The sequence below is a fragment of the Ascidiella aspersa genome, chromosome 2 (genome assembly GCF_963924565.1).
Source record: "Ascidiella aspersa chromosome 2, kaAscAspe10.2, whole genome shotgun sequence".
Classification (NCBI taxonomy): Eukaryota; Metazoa; Chordata; class Ascidiacea; order Phlebobranchia; family Ascidiidae; genus Ascidiella; species Ascidiella aspersa.
Window position 1 is genome coordinate 16,180,545 of NC_139448.1, and position 22,202 is coordinate 16,202,746.

At 40.8% G+C, this 22,202-nt stretch overlaps 2 protein-coding genes across 2 annotated transcripts in view; both read left to right on the forward strand.

Annotated features, from left to right (window-relative positions):
* Positions 1–14,396, forward strand: part of LOC146163994 (uncharacterized) — a 32,260-nt gene extending 17,864 nt beyond the window's left edge. Inside the window, exons 5-11 of the mRNA XM_083382310.1 lie at positions 1,080–1,197; positions 2,600–6,041; positions 6,578–6,723; positions 7,202–7,341; positions 9,098–9,267; positions 11,201–11,347; positions 13,293–14,396. Coding sequence (XP_083238436.1) covers positions 1,080–1,197; positions 2,600–6,041; positions 6,578–6,723; positions 7,202–7,341; positions 9,098–9,267; positions 11,201–11,347; positions 13,293–13,315 — 4,186 coding nt within the window. The 3' untranslated portion in view covers positions 13,316–14,396. The remainder of the gene's footprint in view (positions 1–1,079; positions 1,198–2,599; positions 6,042–6,577; positions 6,724–7,201; positions 7,342–9,097; positions 9,268–11,200; positions 11,348–13,292) is intronic.
* Positions 14,397–20,131: 5,735 nt separating this feature from the next.
* Positions 20,132–22,200, forward strand: LOC146163995 (uncharacterized). The gene is made up of 4 exons (XM_083381582.1): positions 20,132–20,372; positions 21,081–21,184; positions 21,906–21,989; positions 22,065–22,200. Exons 1-4 carry the CDS (start codon positions 20,271–20,273, stop codon positions 22,168–22,170), a joined length of 396 nt encoding a protein of 131 aa, XP_083237708.1. The 5' UTR covers positions 20,132–20,270; the 3' UTR covers positions 22,171–22,200.
* Positions 22,201–22,202: the final 2 nt, after the last annotated feature.

Genomic DNA, 22,202 nt, shown 5'->3' on the forward strand with positions numbered 1-22,202 from the left:
CTGTCACAATAAACATTACAGTCAGCCACCCGTGCCGTGGACACAATGCGTCCCGGAACGCATATCCAACTTGGCCTGTGGATCCCAGACACTGTCAAAACAATAAAAATTGCAGGCAAATTTCCGACGCTCAGAGTTTTGTGGAGTTATTGCGTTTTGTATGTCTATCGGTTTTGCTAAAGAATGGATGCAAAACACCGTGCGTTTTAACATTTAAGTTTCAACGCAAAGTTAAGCTGTTATGACTATTTTGTGCTTTTCTAAATTCCCTTGGACATATTGTAATTAATTTCCCTTTTTCATGTTAAAGTTGTTGTTTCGAGTGTTAATCGAAACGACTTTAAACCCAATAACGTTTTTTGATTTGTCACTTCATAGTTACATTGTTGGAATTTTTGTCAAAAGGTCGTTGACATATACTTAACGCTCGAATAACTACGACGAATTCCGTAGTGCTGTTAATTTCACCAAAGTGCTTTCAGACTCGTACCAAGTACAACCCGCCATTGCCAAGCATCACATACTTACACACTTACATGGGACTGAAACATGTAATTGTGGCAGCCTTTGGCGACAGCATGCTCTGTGGCTCTACAATTTCCCCAAGTATTACTAGAGATTTTACGTTTTTAGTCGTTTTATGAAGTGCTTGTTCTGCTTTCTGTAGGGAACCATTTTTTACTTTGTATTTTGTTATAATTCAATCTGTAAAATTCGATGCCCTTATGTGCGCATAAACCCGTTATGTGTGAGTAACATTCGTAAATGTTATCATCCTTGTTGATTCGTGAAAACAGTAATTTAAACGTTATGTATCGGCTAGCAGCAATACAGAGAGCTTTCTTTATCTTAACAATTATCTTTCATTTCTCCAACAAAACGATTTTGCTTGGCCCACATTAAACGAAGCAATCTTTCGTTTCCCAAAAGCGAATACAATAGCAAAACAGGAGGCTGAGCGCCCAGGCTGGATTTTTTGAAAGTCGCCCTTTAACGTTTACAAACAGTAGCCAGAAAATGGCATCATGCGGTCGGTAAAAGTGCATTATGGTGTGCTAATGAGACCTTTCGTTGTCCAGGGATCGCGCTGAACCCTTCGAAGACGAGTACAGGAGCAAGAAAAAGCCGGCAATACCGCACAACGCGTCCGACGTTAGCCTTGTGCGGCGTACCCAGGGACTTCATATGGAGGGACATGTAAGTTGTGCTGGATGCCTGCCTGGTGTGCTGCGAAGTTTACGATGTGCATCGCGCATAGCCCGGGGCGAACGAATTGATCATTAATCCGTCGCGGAGCCCACTTTCTCCTGTTCATTCAGACGTGATTTATGCCGTCTTATCCCGGGATAAGTACTCGGAAAGTCGAAGCGCTTTTATTGTTTGTTTGACCTCTATAATCCGAGTTCGTTAAATGGCTGGCTGATTTGCGCCGCATGTTGAGCCGTCTTAATGATAAACCGTCTGGTAGCGCAAAAAAAACAGCAATTTTAATTCGCCTTGGTATTAATTGGTCTTGCCTAATTTCGATCTTAACCGACAGTTTTCATAATTTATAGGCTTCACACCACTTCCTTTGGCGAATTGGTATTTCTAATTGCACCAATCTTACATTGTTCATAAGGCTTCGGTACATAATTGTAGGTTTTATGAATCGTGTTAATTCTTATTAAAGTTGGGATAAACAGGTATTTCTGTGTTATCTAATTTATCTTATCCATGGATATGATAATATTTCACTTTTCGTGCAACCGCACAATCTGAGCGACTGTGCGTTATTGAACTAGTTAAGAAACTTTCTTAAAATAGTTATTTTGAACAAGCGTAATTTTAATTTGTCGCAATTTAAATCTATCAGTAAGATAATAGTTACATGCTGGTAATGCTAAAACAGGTTTTTTTTTAAACTGGGGTCTATGGACCCCTTGTAGTAAGTACGTGCAGTGTTTTTTAAGGTGTTTTTGGGGACCGAAACAGTCCCCCAAATTTCTCCAGCGGTTTCCCAAATTTTGGACTTGCAACTTTTTGGTATTTAAATGAAATACTTGCGGTCTCTTAAAACTACTTAGCGGTCACCCAAACCAAACCTCAAAAAAAACCTGAGTACGTGGACTAATTTTAGGGGTCCATGAAGGCCCAATTGAAATCTTAAGTGTATTATTTAAAAAGTAGAACATTGAATTTTTCAAAAGCAAATAGGTCAGTAAAAAAAAACGCTTCAGAACTAAATGTATAGTTTCATAATTTTGGACCGAAACAGCTGATTTCTTAATTCTACTTTTTTTTTTTTTTGTCATAGATTTTATGAGTTCATGTTGGCCCTGGTCCAAGCGAACCGAAAAAATGTTTAGGGGTCGGCGTTAAAAAAAGTTCAAGAACCCCTGTACTAAAAGTTGTATTTTTTAATGCAAACCTCGAAAGACCTTAGAATTATCTTTAGTGCCCGTTTAAAATGAATCGATGAAATATACAAGTTAAGGCAGAGTGGGAAAAACTATTTTTTGTAAAAAATAACTTTTTTTTCACAAGAGTGTAAATTTATACGCCAAACAAATATATGCCAATTTACTGTTACGTAACAGCGTCCGCTCTCGATTTACAGGTAATGAACGGTGACGTGGAGGACCCCTACTCGCAAGGTGACGTGGATCCCAGCGAGCGGGTGGACCACGAGGCGGTGCGCAAACATCGACACAACCGAAGCACCAAGAAGTCCAAGAAGCCGGCTCCTGTGGTGGCCAGCGAGGAGAGTGACACACCGTCGGACGCAACTTGTTCCAGCGACGACGAGCAACTGCAGATGAGTAAGAGAGTCAATGGGCATCGCCATGACACTGAAGAGGAAGAGGAAGAGGAGGCGAGTGATGGAGATCTCAGTGAGTCACGAGTCCATTCCAGCGATGAGGATTCGAGCGAGGAAGAAGACGACTCGCCGGCGCTTGACAGTGACGAACGACCGCCGAGCTATAACTCCGTGAAGCGAGTTGCGTCCATGAAGAAGGCCGAGCGCAACCTGGATCGCATCAAGCGCGTTGACTCGCAGCGTTCCAGCGGAAAGTCTGACCACGAGCAGACTGGAAGAGACAGCAGCAGCAGCGCCGGCAGCAGCAAGCGAAAACCGAAACCGAAAGGCAAGTCACCGCATTCCTTGGCGGCAGTCAGCGGCGGTAAGCCAATCAACAAGAACAGATCCTCCACTATGCCCAGGTCGAGCAACAAGGAACCGCAAGCCGTGAAACCACGATCTTCATCGACGAAACGCGCGCAAACGTTAAAGCACGCCAACAAGCCACCAACAAAAGAAAAAACACCCGTCGAGAAACCGAAAGTCGAAGTGAAGAAGGAGCCGCTTCAACGAAGTACAAGCACCGGAAGCAAGAAGACAAAGTCGTCACGGAAAATTAAGGCAGAGAAAGTTGTGCCGCCACCCGACGCAAATGGTGATATCAACGTTTCCACTGAGGATCTGCTCCAGGGATCCAGTTCGACGCTGTACATGAATCTTCCCGAAAGCAAGCCCAAATCCGAAACGAAATCTACTGGTTCAAAGAAAGAAAAGAAGCGACCCACCAAGTCGCAATCTACCAGCTCCTCACCTGCAAGGAAATCCCTAAGCTCACTGAGATGCGACGGTGCAGCGCAAACCGATGTTACCGGAACGCTGTCCCGAAGAAAAGAGAAGCCTTCTCCAACTGAAAGCAGTCCCACTGTTACCGCAGCCGCTACGACCGTAACCACCACCACCCAAAGTCAGCCCGAAACTCCACTCAACACGGCTTGGAACAGCAAGAATCCCGGCGACTTCCTTGCCTCCATGGTTCAGTACTTCGGCATGAACCAACAGCCTGGCATGCAGAGTCAGCCGCCACTGCCGAACATTAACCCGAATGCATTCCAGCAGTTCTTACAACAGCAGAACATGCCGCCAAACCCAATGCCGTCGTTTCCACCTCTTCCACCGCACCTAGCCCACCAGCTCTACCTGTCCTGGTTGGGCGCCTACTACGCTGGCGCCGCCGGTACGTGGCCCCCGCCCGCCCCTCCCGCCTTCCTGCTTCCACAAATGGCGCAAGGCGCGCCCAGTAACCAACAAACGCCTTTCGAAATGCCGAACTACTTGAACCCGAGCAACTTCGGACAATTCGCGCGACCCCCAATGTCCGACAACCATCGTCAGCGCCAGGACAGCAGGGAGGACGACAGCCAATTCTACGATCCCTACTACAGCTCCCCCGGCCAGGAGGACTTCCGTAATCGCGAGCCTTACGCGGATGACGTTGAAAATCCCGGCGTCGGCAGCGAGGCCAAGTATTCCTTTCCCGCTTATCTGGGACCCGACAACGCGTCAAACGTCAGTCTGGTGGGCAGCGTCGACGGCACCTCGAAGCGGCAGAACTTCGAAGACGACTACAGCTACTCGAGTCGGCCCGTATCGCATTCCAGTAAGCGTTCGCACCAGAAGGCGAGTCGGCAAGAATGCGTCGAAAACGGGCACTGCAGCAGCTCGATCGCCTTCTCCGACGCCGAGACCGACGCCTCGTCAGTTGTCAGCTCAACGGCGAAAGGGGAAGTGGCAGTTGCCACCAACACCAAAGGTGGTAACCTGATGGTGTACGTTCACAGCCAGCCGAATAGTCGCACCAGCAGTACGGCCGGAACGCATGAGAGCATCGAGAGCTTGAACACGAGCGACAACGTCCAGTCACTGAGCAGCACGCCACGCACCAGCGACCACAGCGGCCATTCCAGCCAGTCGGAACGAAAGAAGTCGCCCAGGCAACAGCAGCCGAAGCAGCAGCAACCGCCGCCGAAGGGAAAGTCCACAAAAAGTGCGCCGGCCTCAAAAAACGCGCGAGGCTCCAGGAAGACAGTGCCAGGTGAGGGTGTAAAGTCGGAAGCTAGAATTTTCACTAACTCGGCGCCCCTTGCCACTAATATCAATAACAACCACTCGCTTCCGCCGCTGTCGGACGAAGCTGAAGTCGCGGGCTTACAATCGCATGCAGATGTTGTCTTGCTGGAGCATAAACCACCTAACCATAACCTTGCTGGCGCCGCCAAGGCCACAGCAGCAGCGCACCACAGCACCCCGATCGGGGGGTCGCGTGCGCCCGCGCTTGCCTCGCCTTACAGTAGTCGGCTTGATAACGACCCGAGCTTAGACACGAGCGCAGCACTCAAGACAGACATTGCAGATGCGTCGCACGAGGAGATGATCCTGTCGCTGAGACGCGCGCCTCTAGCAACGATCGAAGACGACGTCGACGGATCCATGTCGGCTTCGCACGCCTCTAGCTGTTCTTCCTTGCACTCCGCACATGTCCCGCCTCCTGTCGAGCAGGAGGAGACCCCGACAAGGTATCCTACACCGCCGCCACCTATTACGGAAGAAGCCCCACCCCAACCACACGAAGCGCCTTCCTCCTCGCCCGTTTCAAGCGAAAGTGAGACCTTGAACGATCATAAATCGATTCCAACTTTCTCATCGACCTCGGATACGGCGCAAGATCGTTTGGCCGGAGAAGAGGAGGACGCAACCGAGGTGATGTCGGTGTCCTCAACGCAGCCGGGCAGTAGTGACAAAGAGGAGACGCCAGATCACGTCGAAGTTGAAGTCGAGATCAAGACAAAGGATCAGGTGGGCGACTGGCCCCCGCCGCCCACGTACGAGTCGCAGAGCTCAAGTGACGAGGTGGAGCACCTCAAAATCGAAGAACCACCTGCGAATGAGCACGTCAAAATTACCAGTAGCAGTAACAGCAGCAAAACCAGCAGCAGTGATGACGAGTCCGATGCTAGCGAGCACTCATTGCCGGTTTCGGTAGAAGAGAAGTCGCACACACCTGGCGTAGACGTACCAATGATAGACGACAATGACGACGACGATGACGAGGCTGCCAGCAAACACAGCTCTACCACTAGCAGTGATTCTGAGGCTTACGAAGACGAACCTGTGGAGCCGCGAAGTTCGACGGCCGCAGAGAAGGCAACAGACGCCGCAGCGTCTGACCCGAACTTGTCCGATTCTTCCACGCCTACTGAGGGTGAATCTTTATTCACTTTTCTGTCCGCGTCGCATGTTATGTTGTCTTTGGTGCTGTCAACGTACCAGCGGTTACTTGGTGTTAAAACTCAGTGGTAGCGTTAAGGGTTGTTGGTGTTAATATCTTATAAGGCTTGGCAACCTGTCTCATTCTGTCTTAAGGCGCGTAATTAATTAGTAGGACATGTTCATATCACGGCCGTTGTTTGGCAAAATAGTCGCAAGATAATATTTGTGGAAGGAAAATTGTCACTATTTGTTATTTCCGCACCGCTAATCATTAAATGACACACGTATTTATTTAATTGGTAAACTATTGATATACTCGCTTTTACCACTTAGTCGCCCGACTGATGCTACTGCAGACTTTCTTTAGGTAATTTGGTTCGCTTGGCATAGAAGGCCATAGTTTTGCACGAAATGTTGTGCATGTTGTTTGCCCTACTTATCGCAGCACAGGCTGACAAGCTCGCAAATCTCCTGAACCCTGTCCTAGTTACACTTGAACGCGACCTCTAACTTCGACTTTATTGGCAGATCGCGACCTGAAGCCGGCGAGTGAAAACAGTTACGATGCCGATCAAAGTCACTTGGATGAGTCGGCCTTGGCCAAGAGCACCCCCGATGACCCCAGTGCCGCTGCAAATCTCATTACTCAGCTGGACGGCGACGTTGTCGTGCAGGTGGGCGTCAGCGTTAAACTGCGTGTTAGAATCACACTCGGTGTGCGCACTCGTGTATTGTTTGTGTTTGCCCCTATGATGTATGTGTTATTTTAAGGTTGTTGAACTTGTTATAACAAAACCGCGTGTCTCCGTACCTTGTACTGTTTTCTGGTACCAAAGCGAACAGATTAATGAAGTAAATCGTTTTGGCATCCATTTTTTCAAAGACATCAGCAACACGGCAATTCAAATTACAAAGTGTTATATGTCGTTTTTACTAGTAGTCAGTTTATTTATAAATTTATTATAGTTAATCCAGTAACTTTCTTTAAACTTTAAAACTTAAATTACTTTTATCTAGTTGGCTCATTGTAATTAATACCTTGTGCGTTTCGTACTATAAAATGTATATCAACCTACGTTGCTCCGAACTGTAAATTTTCAATTATGATGGTTGTGAAAGCGGTTCATCAACACTTCTTTTTTTTATTTTCAGGCGCCCGAGCTCGATTACAACAGCTGGCGGCCAAACCAGGACCGCTACAAGAGCGCAAAGTACTTGAGATACGTGGAGGCGCACGGCTTTACCGCTGGCATTAGCGACCTTGCCCTCACCAAGTACCTTGGCAAATACAGGTAAATCATCAACCGGAGCCTCTTGATGTCCGTGTTTGATGACATATACAGCATACGCGCAAGCGATGCTTGATTGAATATCTGCGCCTGTAACTCGCTGTTGAAGCGTCGGGCGGTTGCGTTCCAAAGACGGCGTTCTTTAACCTTTGTTAATGATTTGCCGACAACTTTCTGCCCTAACCTTGTGCCAGAAACACGTTATGTAATAAACGCACTTAGGCATCGAGAAGGCCATGCTGTTTTTTCTGCATGGCATTGTAAAAGACTGCAGTGAAGAGGGACATTTTTTCCATTATAGTACCACAAAATACGTTAAACACCTTAAAAAAACAAATGTGACCTAGTTCATTTTTCACCAGCTTAGTTTCGTTGTGCAATGACATAATTCCCGGTAGTATAGCCTAATATACTTAAAATAATAGGTAAGTCGGGCAAAGCTATGTTCTTCTGCCATAACAATCTCTTATACGCCGTTTAACACTCATTTTAAACACGTTTATTGTGTAAAGTGGCTTTGCATTTGTCACTGTCACGTATATATGCAAAATAGATCGGATTAGATTTTGACCTGCTCAGTCTCATTCTTTGCGGCCAGACAAAGTGAAAACGCCCATCAGAGCCGCGCAACTTTGCCGTCATAAAATAACGACGAACGTAACATTCATGACAGCGTGTTGTTGTTAAATGTTGACTTAAGTAGAATTACGACATTGGTGCATGGGTTGCGCAAAACTGTTCGGCGTCATTGGAATGTCTTACACAGCAACCCCCATGTATCATCCAGTCTGTCACTTGGCTGCTACGCGCTTGCCTTGTTTTTATATTGGGCTGACATTTTCTTAGGATTGTTGCAATGGCATAAAATGTAGATGTAACTGTGTTGGCAAAATGCAGATGTCGTGTGACTTCTTCACGTTTACATTTTTTAACCTACAATTGAATATACTATCGCTTATAAACAAACTCCACTCAACCGCTGGCATATCCGTGCTTTGTTAATACGAATGCCATATATAATTAGGGATTTTCCTTTAAACTGGTGATCCTAATCCTCTTAGGGCGTGTCATCAAACTCTTGAACTAACCAGAAAAACCTTGTAGAAGCGTCGTCAACTTTGCGATCAATTCTAACTCGTTTTCGCACGAGGCATTACTGACGGCCGTCGCTATTTTTACGTGCAATATTGGTTTTCGTTAGTCAGGCCTGACTAATGGTTGTGCATTTCCTGTTCTCCGTCGCAAGATTCCAAGAGATTGGGATACGTTTTTCGGAGACGGCAATGAATTTGCCATAGAGTCCTACCGCTTACGAATGCGTTTCGTTTTTTTATTGCGCCAATTTGTCATAGAAAGCATAAATAAAAATTCACTCTCACAACGAACAAAAACATCATATTTTGAAATTGGGAAAAGCTTGGCCATATAACATAGTTACAGGGTTGGTACAAAGTTTTCCTATTAAAAGGTCTGAAAATCCTCTGTTTTTCTAAAAGTCTTTCAATAGTTGTTAGATTTATTTATGTGCAGCTGAAGTTATATTGTTAGAATGTGTCCTTGTAAAACTAAGTTTAAACTATTTGTTATGGTACATGTTGTTCATACTGTTACAAATTTAGATCTTTAAAAGACTACAAACTTTCTTTAAATGTCTCTGATTTTTTTAAGTGTGCAACAAGCCTGAATAAATTGCCATTTGTGCTTGTAATATAAAGTAGGGCCTAATAGTTGTTGAATCTCTATGTTCTCGGTTGTGTAGAGGCCTGCGGTTCTCCCGAGTGGACGGTAGCCACGCCCTTCTGGTCCTGCCCACGCCCGAACTGGCCGAGGAACTTTTAGCCGACGACTTCGAAGCGTTCCAGTGCCGACCGCTGTTCGACGCCACCGACGCTACGCAGCAGAAAGCCGACAAGAAGATAGAGAACGACGGTATGTCACATCCAAGTTGCTCTCATTGAGCTCGCACAGTAGCTCTTCAGCCCCTGTCCTAGGCCCAGTTACATGACGCCCACAAACTCCAAAATTTTCCCGGGTGTTTTAATAAAGTTCTCGGCGGCGAAAGGCGAGACATCGTGTTTGAAGTAAATAGTGGTTTCAACTAAGGACTGGTCAAAAACGTAACGATTCCTCGTTTTTTTTAATTTAAAGGGTTCATATTAAATCATATTCATGGTTGATTTCAAGATTTTTTTCTTAAAAATAATTTAATTTAAAGTACATAAGACCAATGGAAGTTCGCCGCTACACTATATATGCACTTTTATTTTGTTTGTGGTATTATGGAGTAAATTTAAATCGACAAATTATAAAAAAAGTTCCAACAAAGTTAAAATACCTTAAAAAATCGAAAAACTTAAGCCGAAGATCAAACAAAGTGGCGTATAGAATCATTATATTGTCAAGCTGGGTTTACATATTTCCAGTGCACGGCTTGGTGGTGTGGGTGAAACGTCGATCAATCACACTCGCGACGAAGGCGCGCCGCGAGACATCTTTGTCTGCTTTTAATGCTTGCTCGAAGTTTAACCCTTTCGTGTCGCGCCGGAATTCTCAACGTTTGCACTAACACCGGGTGACCTAGATATGTGGGCAAATCAACTATGCGCTGAATACGCTGACCAGTGTTTGACGTGGTCGCCATGTTTGCTCACGTCGTTTCTGGCCATTAGTGGCGGTTGTTTATGGAGGACTTTTGCTGAAGGGCCCCACTGTAACATACTGCCGGACTAACACGGTTTAGATAGTGACCATCGCGAAACGAAGCAACTCAAAATTAACCAAAATTGAAATTCAACGACATATTTGTGCAAAAATACCTATAGTGAATCCTATAGAACCTGCGACCTTTTTATCGACGCCTTGCCTGAAATAATGTTAATATAGAGTTTAATGATTGAGATTCGCAAATAATTCCAGCTGGAGTTTTCAGTGGTGCGACGTGACATTAAGTTTTGAGTGAAAACAGCCGTTGTAACTATAAATGTGGGCACCAATCCAAACTGTGTTTTACGTAAGTTACTGCCGCTGACGTCGAGAACTACAACATAAGAACCTCCTTTTCACCGTTTACTTTTACTGCGAATGTAAAATCAAAACAAACCCCTAAGACGCAAAAAAACACTCGCTAAATATTTTTGTTCCCGCTTGCGTCACGATTACGTGACTTATGTTACAGCAGCCCCCTGCCGTGATGTAGATTAAATAACGTTGTATGTCCACAAAGTTCAAAATGTTTAGACGCTTGCAACTGGTTATTGTGGTTAATGCCCAGCCTTTTAAACGCTTTAGACAGCAGGTGCATATTACCTGACATATACAGACAAAAGATGTCTAATGCTTTTGATTTTATTCAAATACATACGCTAGTTTTTTTATTAAATGTCTAAACCGACACCATGAGATGTCCTTACTACAATGGCACAGGTAGCAAAACAAAAAATTAAATCGTGAAAGTAATATTTTTTAAAGTCCTTTAGTCAAAATTCTTTAGCGACGAAGCTTTTAGTTATACATTCGTTTATTTCAACCATTTTTAAACGCTCCGTTTGGTCTCAAACTTAGCTTTATGCCGATGTTGGTTTAATAGAGAATCGGCATAAATACGACCCCAGTATGAGACCAGTACCGATGTCCGATACTCTCACTTTGCATCGGCTATCGGCGCCGACCCAATATTATCGACCTGCCCTAATACTGACCCAAGAAAATCCGCCATTTTCAGTCTTCCCTTTTCGAAAGCCACCCGCGCGCATTTTGCCACTCTCCAAAATACCAACAAGCACTTATCGCCCGCCCGCACAAACACCTGCGAATTCGCAAATTGTGAGCTTTCAACCGTTGTTGATCCGTTGCCGACACGCAGAGTTCGAGGAAGCGCGCTCGAAGCGACCGCAGACGAGCAGCGCTGTGGCGAAGCGTCTGATCGCTGGCGCACTGGGCAGCAGCAAGTTCGCGCCCCAGCCGAGCGACGACGCCCGGCGACTGGCCAAGGAACACCGACAGTCGCGCAGTAAGTTGGAGTTGGCGTGCGCAACACTGTTTTCACGGTTACAGCGAAGTTGTGATCTTCGTTTGCTGAGACCGATTTTTCTTCTAGCATTTCCGTTTAACTCACCCAGTTGCCGAACAGAAATTCACATAAGGCACATTTGGCGAATGAACTATTACATCTGTCAGTTAACGACAACCCAACAGAAGCGTGCACCTTATGATATGGAAATGCTTTTCCCTTTTAGTCAATTACATTAATTCATTAAAACATGAATTTTGCTTTGACTTTAAGCATTTAGTGTGCTCAAAATTACAAAAGGCCTTTAAATGTATTGTCGATCAAGCTGCAGCCTTATTTTTGCCGTTGTCTGTATTTTCCCGTTTGAAACCATTTAGTTTTAAACATTTAAAACCATTCAGCCAAAAGCAAAAATGAAAAGCTTGAAAAAAACGTATAACATAAGGCCAGCGGGTTACACGTAATATTGCTTGAAGTGCTCAGTTTTTTAAAAAGCATGGTTGGCTGCCTCCTCACGATAGTCTGTTTTTTTTCACGCATTTAACGCCACTTCGATGTTTTTTTAGTCGTGCAATACACACAGCAGACTCGTAAATGCCAACGTAATTTGGGAAGCTTAAAAACTCTCGGCTAGCGGCTGTAGAGGGCTGTTGTTGCCGTGACCTACTGAGTTTAATTCTGCAAGTTTTTTTGTTAACGGTTTGTTTTGGCGTGACAAAAGAGCAGTGGCTCTCAAATGTTTTTAGCTTGCGACACCGGTAGAATAAAAAAACATCACAAAACAACAATATCATAACTTGATAAACCTGCTTAGTATACAAAAAACTAAAAGTTAGATATTTGAATAGTTTTTTTATATAGTGTGCTTACAAGTCTGACATGCATGACTATTTGTAATATAAGTAGGGTATTTTCCAAGTGTTTGCGGCGTTCTTGAGAATCACTTGAATCACGCTAGTATGCCGCGGGACACAGTTTGAAATTAAATATGGTAAATTTTCTGAGAGCACGCAGTCTTTGCAGAAACGGAATTAAAACCCCAATTCTGTGTTTTCACTAAGGATTTATATTTAAGATGTACACTTTGCAATAGCAAGCTTGCAATATTTAAAGCACAATGTATGGTGGAATTCATTTTTTTTTTTTTTATTGATTACGTAAAATCAATTTATTTCCCATTGCGACACCGTTTACCTAATTACTGCGTCATCAAGGTGTCGCCGTCTTGCCCAAACAGTTTATTCAAATCTACTATTTCACGACATTTTATATTTTGATCTCGAAATTGTTTACAATTTATAAAATATAAATATTCGGATCAGTTGTTTTGTAATTACTTTAAGAAAAATTTAATAAACAATTTGAACAGGGTTAAACTATTTTATTCTAATTTTTTTTAAGTTAAGCCGTCCATTTTTTTCGGTGGTTTAAGACATTCCACCGTTAGTTCTTTAAGTTTGTTTGGGCGAACGTACAAGTCAATTTAGGGCTTTATATTGCCACTGGAGACTTTCTTCGTAGGTGTTATTTGTCTAACAGATACTTTTAGTGACACGACATGTTTGTCCATATTCGCTTTCTAATTATGCACTTACAGGTCACTGACGCCCCTGCAACGCACACTATTAACAATGTTTCGCATGCTGTGCATAATACTGACGATTAAAAAATAATTATTATCAATAAAATTTCCGTTCATGTTTATAATTTCAAAAAAAAATTCACTTGCGCTAATCTGTAAAAACAATATTTTTGTTTAGTTTTTTTTTTATCCACAAATGCGCATAGTTTTTAGGGTAATCGGTTAGAAATGAATAGACGTACAATTGCGTTTATATCATCAATTTTTTTTATTGCTAATTTTTGTTTATTTATGAGATACCGTGCGCAGCGATGTGCAAGTTGCCGCTTCAAATTTAACAATAACTGTTTTTTTTTTTTTTAGAATCCACGTCTAAAGTAAACTAACGGAATCTCTTGAACAACATGGAATGCCCACTGCACTTTGACGTATATTGTCGGAGGCGAATCGATCCCTAATGATATTTTCACTTGCTGTTTTTCTAATTTGTAATTTTAGTTTTTTTTACGTCGCCGCACTGAGTAAATTAGCGTTGGCTCGTGCGCGACACCGCGTGTTTTCTTTTGTTTTGAGGATTATTACTGTGTGTCCACTAATGTATGTTAGTCATCTTTGGTGCTGACCACCACTACAAACACAACGCCTTTCGATCAAATACCATAAACTACTAGAGTATGTAGTTCTTGCGTCTCATGACAATGTGTATACGATTTGCCATTCAATTCGCCATAATTCTCATTTAGACAAAGTAAGTGATCAGAGAGTTTTTCAATAACCTGTGTTTTTTACACTTATATTCGCACGGCACAGTGCTTTACTGCTCTGCTGTGACTTTGCTTTTCTGCTGGCAAATTTGCTTGGTTTATTTGGCTTGACTACAAATGTTCGCCTGGTCGTTTTTTTCTTGCTTGTGTGGTTGTGCGATTATAATTTTCGCTTTGTCATTGATCAAAACGACGCTTAAGTTTATATATAAATTGAAATGTGAGTTTCAAATATCTCCAGAACAATAATACCGCTGAGCCATATATCTTTTGTACATGTTTCCAGGTGGATTTTTAAGTTTATGTTAATATCAAGTTAGCAAAAAAGTGGTACTGCACCAAATACTTTTTTTCATATGTCTTGCGCCAAGGTACTAAATTTTCTTATGTTGCTTTCCTAAATATCAACGAACTATAATGCGAACATGTATTTTTGATTTATTTTGCTGGTACTGTTGCACCCTATTGTAATTTCCCTATATGTGTTGACCCACGAGTGCGTTTTTGTGTTGGCGCGCTTTGCGTATGTAGGTTTCAATGTATAGATTTTTGCCTTTCCATGGCATTAATACAACGATTGCGTTCATAAAAAAATAATTACCGCTTGTGACTAACAGTGCTTTTTTAAGTTTGTGTCGCTTGTGCTTTTCAAACCAAATTCGGCAGTAATTCATAACAACAGTATTAGCCTTTTTAATCTCGGCAAAAATTCAAACTTCTGTCCGTCGAAACATACGCTTTTTGAAATTACTGTATTTATGCGCAAGGCGCTCGCTTACCACGTATACCGACACGCGGTGCTTTTTTGATACGCTTGGCCCTCTGTATGGATTTCTCCCCTGTGTTATTGTTTTTGTTCGGTCAGAAACGCACCGTCATTGTTAGTATTCGCGTCCCCCGTTTAATTATTGTTTCAATTCGCGTTTCAGGCTTGTACATATTTCATATTTTAGCGCAAGTTTTATCGTCACATGGGCCTGCCATCGCGGCAACCATGATGTTGGTAGAACGGTGAAAGCCACGCGTGCCATAAGCTTTGTTTGAGTAGGGGTAGAACTTTTCTTTATTCTTTCTTTAGACTGATCGTGTCATTTCGCCGTCGCCGAACAGGAGAATGTGCGTTTTTGTTGCTTTTTTGTAAAACAGGATTGTGGCGATTTAATGCCATGACACTGGGGAGGCGCAACAAAATGTTGGATGCTCGAAGGTGGCGACTCTATGTGCTGGGACCACACTGTAAATTTGCGTTCAGCCACATGCTCCCGCCTAAACCACCCAGCCCGCATAAGCACGGTTGCATTGCACGCTGCGATGTTACATAAAACAAATCGGCTAGTGGTGGGAAATGTGTTATTAAAAGTTTAAACCTTTTTGCTGAAGGGTTTACAGAGTGCTCTTTGATCCAGCTTACCAATTTTTCTGCTAATTAACAGATTCAGCCAACATGCTCTCTGCACCAGTGGCAATGGCTTAATTGCGCAATAAATCTCTTTATCGCCATAAATCTGATGCACACGATCGCTCACATGTGATTGATCTAACTTCTCAAAATTTTAAAACGTAATTCTTTGACCGCAACGTACTATAGATCAACTTCTATCGGACCACTTTTGCTTTGACGTGGCTGTGCTCGAGTGATCGCCGACAACAATAAAACTGTTTTTACTCGTGCACTGCGCAATTACGTGTGAACCATTTTGTTTCCGTATGCAGAAAAATCAGTCTTATTAGTTTTAGATGGGTGAGCTATACTGCCATACCTTCAAAGCTCTGTGTTAGCTCCGAAATAATTGTACAAGTAGCATAATTCCATTTCAGTAGTATCAAAATGTAGAGCTATTATCGACCTTAAGTAAAAATTTGAACTGGTATGCAGACTTTTAAGGACTGGTATGCAGACTTTGTTCCTTGAACATTTCAATGCTAAATGTTACACATAAGTATGAAAACGCACAAAATATTTCCAATATGAATGTTTTATTGATAGCAATTTTTTTTTAGTATTGAAATAGTTTACAAAAAATTTCCGCAACAAAATAAATGCGGGTCTTTAAAGCCGTACCACCACTAGGACTTCAAATGCTGATCCAGACATTTTCACTGCTAAGCTTTACTTTATCCTTACAGGGTATTTTACGGTCGTTTAATTTTAAACAAATACCAAATAGGGAGATTTATTCGCGACTATATCACCCATAGGACCTTAAGAGGAGGTCCGGGGGCATTTTTGATGTTATGAAATTTTCTTAAAATTATTTTAGAATAATAACACTTACAACACAACAGACGTGTGAAAATTTACAAATCACATTAATTAAAACAAAATTCAGTAGGCGGTTTTCACTTTTCGCAAAGCGGTGATTTCGTCAGTAGTAATCTCGTCCCGGTGTGCATGCAGCAATACCAAACTGCCTAATCGCTCTCGACCAGTCCGGTTTCTTACCCACGTTTTCAATGGACGCACACGTGAAAAGCTTCTTTCAGCCAATGCGGCGCTCACAGATATCGTATAAAGGATTTTAAAAGCGAGTTGACGAGCCAATAAATATTCTTATCACACATTTGTCAAGTTTTTTTTTACACTTTCTGGGATTACTGGTGATTGATGGCGATGCACTTTTCCAAACAAGCAACCATTTCTTCTTCCATAGCCGGATTTGGACTTTATATCGGAAGCTTTCCACCTTTATAGAGAATTTGAAGGGCAAAATTTTGTCCAACAAAAACAATACGGAGATTCCACAATTGGTTTTATTCGCTCTCTGGTTTCACCTGCTTTAGTCGATCCGAGCTAATTCTGTTGACAATGTCTCCAGTTGGCGATTCAAAAGTTTTTTAAAAATATTTTCTGTCTTTCACCACATTTCTATATCTTGCTTTTGGTGTTTGATAAGATTCCCGTCTTTTTCAAGAAAATTTTCAAAACTACTTATGGGGGCTTAGATTCGAGTTTTCCTAACGCTATAATCCCTTGTGACCCTCTGATACACAACACAAGTGACACAACTACAAATAACGAGCAATATTTTGCAAAAATGGCCCTATTTCTCAGATATACCAACCAATAAAAATTGTCCAAATGAATTGTTTAATTCTTTTTTCTCCCTTTCCTCTTTTTACGATGCGTTAAATAAGGCATGGAAAATGTAGGTTATGAAAAAATTAAATTTTCTGGATATTTCTTGGCCCCAATGCCCCACCCCTACCTAAATCCGCCCCTGTTTCGACAACAAACTGAACCAAATCGACTCTATATGACTGAACGTGTCCAAATGGAAACATACCTAAAATACCTAAAGCAGAAAAATCCATAAAACCATATTAAGACCAACGACATAATAAAACCAAATACGCTGTAATATCCAGTAGCCTACAGAATAAGATCGAAATCGTCTGAATAAGACCTCAATCTGTCGAAGTAAATACGCCGTAAATTCATCCGAATAAGGCATAAATGGCCAAAATAACGTCTGATACTGAGGGTGGAGGGTATAGGGCGATCACGGGCCGTCGGTCTGGCATCGGCTGTTTTGATTTCGACATTTGAGCGCCCAGATGACCGACGCCGTTAGTCGCCGCTATTTTGGCACCGGACTTTTGGCCCTGTTTGAGGTTATTGGCGAGGAATGGGTGGGGTAAGAATGAGTTAGGGTTAATTCTTTTAGGGGAGTTATTGATGTACATAGGAGTGGTGTTTGGGGTTAGGTAGGCTTGCCATACGTCCCGGTTTGGCCGGGACAGTCCCGGTTTCAAGGCCTTGTCCCGGTGTCCCGCCCGGTTAACCAATTTGTCCCGGATTTTTCAATTTGAGATTTACAAAAAAAATTAAAAAATGTAAAAACTCTAGAGTTAGCCATTTAGCAATTCTTTCTGAAAACTAAGTTATTCTTTTAACTTTTCATTTTTGGTTGGTAAGGCTGTCAAACAAATTTTTTTAACATAAATTGAATATTTTTCCAGCGGGTGTTAAGAAATATTTTTCTGGGGGTGAGGTTGCTGGGACTATTTTCTTTTTTGTGTGTAGTAAGTAAAAAGATTAAATGGATATTATCCGGCGGGTGCTTGAAGATATCTTTTTGAGAAAGGTAAGCGAGCGCCGTCGCAAACCGGTCACCGTTAGGCAAGTTTTATTTTCAAGGATTTTTTTCACGTATGACGCAGTTTGGTGCCGGTATTATTTGCTTGAATATTACGCAAGTCTAAACAATTGCTGTTACAATTTAAAGTTTAACGTTTGTTAGTAATTTTTGATCGCTAAATGTCGCGGGTTTTCAGCATTATAAATCAAATTGAAGTCATAACATATTGATTGCCTTTAAGAGAAAATAGTTTAAGAGAAATAAGTTTTAATGTTTCCAACTTAAGCCTTACATTAAATAAATATAAATCGCTCTTCTGGTGTAAACGAAGTATAAACCGACGTTTCGGCAGCAGATACCAGCTGACCTCATCAGGGTTAATAATTAAAACCAGAGTGCGTTAGCCATCTTATATACTGAGAAGTAAAATGAAGTATGCGATAAGCTGTGACGCGCCGGAGTCATCCGGTGCAGAACTGCGCCGTCGGACAACGGGCGTTTATCAGCTATTGCGTATAGCTGCAACGACGAGTAGATTGCCGGATACCATGAATCCTTTTTATTCATGGTGTTAGGAGATTTGTCAATCCGTAATGATTCAATGAACCGTCTTTTGTGGTTCCCAGTCTAGAATTTTACAGTTATCCCAATCAATTCCGTGTCGGAGTTCAACCGCATGCTCTGGAATTTTGTTTCAACAAACTGTAAAATTGAAGTTTGCGAAGACGAACAATTAGATGTTTCACAGTCACGCAGATAAATGCGATAATTTATAACATGCCATCCGATTAAATGTTGCTTCCACACAGGCTAAAGAATGTGACTCCATTTGTGTGAAAGCATTTAGTTAACCCTTTTCAGGCACAATAATAAAAAAAATTGTCAAGGGTCGACCGTCATGCTGTACAACAATTAACGATTAGAGAAATTAAAATGTTTACCACTTTACACACTATTTAGCACTCAAGACAGAATATTACGCTTTCCGTTACATTACTTTTTAGTAACATGGTAAATTACCTTTTTAAATCGTCGGCAATAATGCGACTCAAGCAAATGACGCAGAGTATAATAATGTGTAATTTTTTTAAGAGGCCAGCTTGATGGAATCTTACATTTGCTTAACCTATGCTTGAGAATGATTTGGCCCGGGGAATACGAATTTGTTATGGACACAGCGCCTTTGCCAACATGTACGCCCTAATATTGTTGCTGCTTTCACGAGGGACGCAATTGTAAAAATTATTTACCCGACTCATTTTATTCACAAAACAGAACATTACTTTCGGTTACAATTTAAATAAACAAGCCACCCTTAAAAATAGGGGCCTGAAAAGTTTGTTTGCACTTTTTAATATGCGTCCCGGATTTACGTTTCTAAAAAATGGCAAGCCTAGGGTTAGGTAAAGTATTGCGTTGGCCTGACTCTGACCTTTTTGGTCTTATTCCAAGGTGTTCAGGACTTACTCCGATTTAGACGCTACTACGACTACCGGTATTAGGTATTAGTCCTATTTTGGTCTATTCCGAACAGTGTTTTATTTCTACGTTGATGTTGTTCTTATTTTGGTCTTATGGCTTGAAGCCTACTTAAAACGGATGAGCACAGTAAAAAAGGTGAAAATAGGGAGTTTTAAATTGGTTGTTTTGTTTACAGCTCTAAAAAATAACTTAACGTGAAAATAGAATCGAAAGGGCACGGATTTATTGTGGATCAGCCTTGGGATAACTTTTTCCGAACCGTAAACGAACTTTAACGATTTTTTTGTAAAAGGATAAGGATTGAAAGCAGAACTAAGCAAATATTATAGCAAATTCGCTGTTTAAGCGGTATACTCCTTTATATACAGCAGGACTGTTCCATTTTGATTTAAATAGAGTTAAACCTATTTCGAATTTGGCGCCATTTGCGTTTGACAAAATGCACTGAACAACTTTGTTAACTTTATTGCAATCATCCCCGTTTAGGGCAACATGTAAGATGAACTCTTGAACCCATATCCCACTGTGGAAAGTATTGCAAGCACCATGAAACAAATCTAAACTGCACCCTGAATATATGTAAAACGCTTGTGCACCCTTATTTATTGCATCAGCATACGTTTACAGTGCAATGTATGCAATACAGAGTGCTTTTGAAATTTGACCTTTGTTGCACCCGGTCACCCAGATTTTTTTGGGCATGTACCCGTGAGATCTTGTCGAGATCTGCCATACTTTCCAGACTGGCCCATATCTAACCGTAAAGTAAACGGTCAAACAGTCAGACTGCCTTATAATTTGTTTAACTAATTCTTGTATTATTGAATAATTTCAAACAGTATTCCTACAAATTCTGGAATGAGTTTGTAATGTTGTAATAATGTATTTAGGATATGTTTTATTATGTTTATTGATTGTGTATATTTCGTAAGTTTACTGCAAGCATTGAGAAGACCTGCCATGGCCTGCTTCCTCCACACTTTTAAAAAACATTGATTGGGATTCAAATTGTAAACATGGATTTTTGCTATATTTGGATCTTCGTCATGTTTTTTATATTCACACAATCATATGCCTGCTTCATTGACAACAGTGTATGTGGCTGTGATAATAAAAAAGTAAGTTTTTTTATAATTTTGTTGCACAAATGTATTGCAACTTGGCATATTTATTTTTGTGGCGCTGGTCTACAATCTTAATAATTTTCTTTTACAGTAATGAAATAAGTTTGTCAAAATGAAGGAAGAAAAATTAATATAGGGGAATAAATATAATATTAGTACTTGACCCACCCAAATTCTAACGCCACCCTAACCCAAATATTGTTAGCAATATAATTACCCAGGAGAAAATGTGGTGGGATTTAGACTGGCACCATTTTTGTTTTGCGTTTTGTGATGTCCTGTAGCAATGTACAACCTCTGGTTTATTCGAATTATTGCGGTTAAGGGCAGGTAATGATAAATTTTATAAAAAAAAGCTTGGATTCTTGTATTTATTATGGTATCCCCTGGTCTAAAAACCTATGAAGGTGTGAAGAATAATCCTCCATCTAAACTACAATAACCAATCATATTGTCATGAGGCTTGGCTTTTTAAGTTAATTTTTCTGGATAGTTTCGCGGATATACAATAATTTTTAAAAATAAAGATAATTTACTATGGTTCTATTTTAATATTTTACCACATTCTAAACATTATGTAAAATTCATCAACTTTATTAACTTTTACTACATAATTATTCAAAGAAAATATTACAAAAACGACACCGAAAGAGTTTTGTTGAATATTTTTAATGTTTTTATTTTGCTTTGTTTTGTTGTCAGTTTAAAGGCAAAAAAGGAAAGATAGCATATTGCCGAACTGCTCTCAACATTCAAAAAAAGTTCCCAGTGCCAAATGATGAATATCCAGAAAACACAATTTCAATGTTAGTGATTTCTATTCCATTTCAGTAACATATACAGAAAATCTTGTTAATCTGGACCGCTTTATTTTTTTTTATTTTTTTTGTTGGTTTACACTGGCATCCAGATAAACAAAAAACGAAAAGTTGAATATTCTTGTAAATGTGGTACATTTTCACTTATGAACACACAAAAAAAAATCAACGTAAGACTGTTGGAGAATTTTAATGTTTAGTGTTAACTGCAAAATTGGATATTTAATCTAATATTGCTTCCATTGTCCACATTTGCAAGAATATTTTTCCTAATGTATGTAGGAAAATATTTATTCTTCCTGTTTATCGGATTTTATTGCTCTAAGTTTAGTACATTTGTACAGGAACTTTTATGTCAGAGAAAGATAGCGGGTTTTCCAGGTTTAATGGGTAAAATGCATACATATAAACTGTATGTTCTTGACAGTTTTGTGTTGAAAACAGAGACTCTTATCCTTCGTGGTATTAACAAGGTCCCTGTGTGAACCTTTTTTTTCGTGTTCCACAAAAATAGAAGTTTTTCATTTAACTTTAAATTTAAATTTAGTATGTATCATAATCCATTTTGTATCAGCATAATTTTCTCTGTGTCTTTGATCTATTTACATGTATTTTTTATAAGTAAACATATTCATAATAATGCTATATACATATGCTGACTATTTATACATGAAATTGCTATACACATAACAATAAACATTGTTTATAGCGAACTGACAAATTGCGGAATTACCAACATTTCTGTACTTTTTCCTGTATCCAAATTTCTGAAAGCTAAAGACATCTTGGAAATGTAAGATTTTTGTTCAATAAGAGTAGACTACATTATATATATATATTGATTGAATCAGTATATAACTTTTTACAGCATTCTTTCTCACAACAAGATAAGTTTTATTCAAGCTGGAGCATTTCAAGATTTTTCAAGTCTTTCAGAATTGTATGTTTCCTTTTATTATATTATTGATACTTAATTTATTACTAATATTTTAATTTAATTTGTAGA

Coding starts and splice junctions, on each gene's coding strand:
- LOC146163995 (XM_083381582.1), top strand. CDS start 20,271: ATGGATTTTTGCTATATTTGGATCTTCGTCATGTTTTTTATATTCACA. Junction 20,373..21,080: donor GTGGCTGTGATAATAAAAAA/GTAAGTTTTTTT, acceptor TTTTGTTGTCAG/TTTAAAGGCAAAAAAGGAAA. Junction 21,185..21,905: donor CCAGAAAACACAATTTCAAT/GTTAGTGATTTC, acceptor CATTGTTTATAG/CGAACTGACAAATTGCGGAA.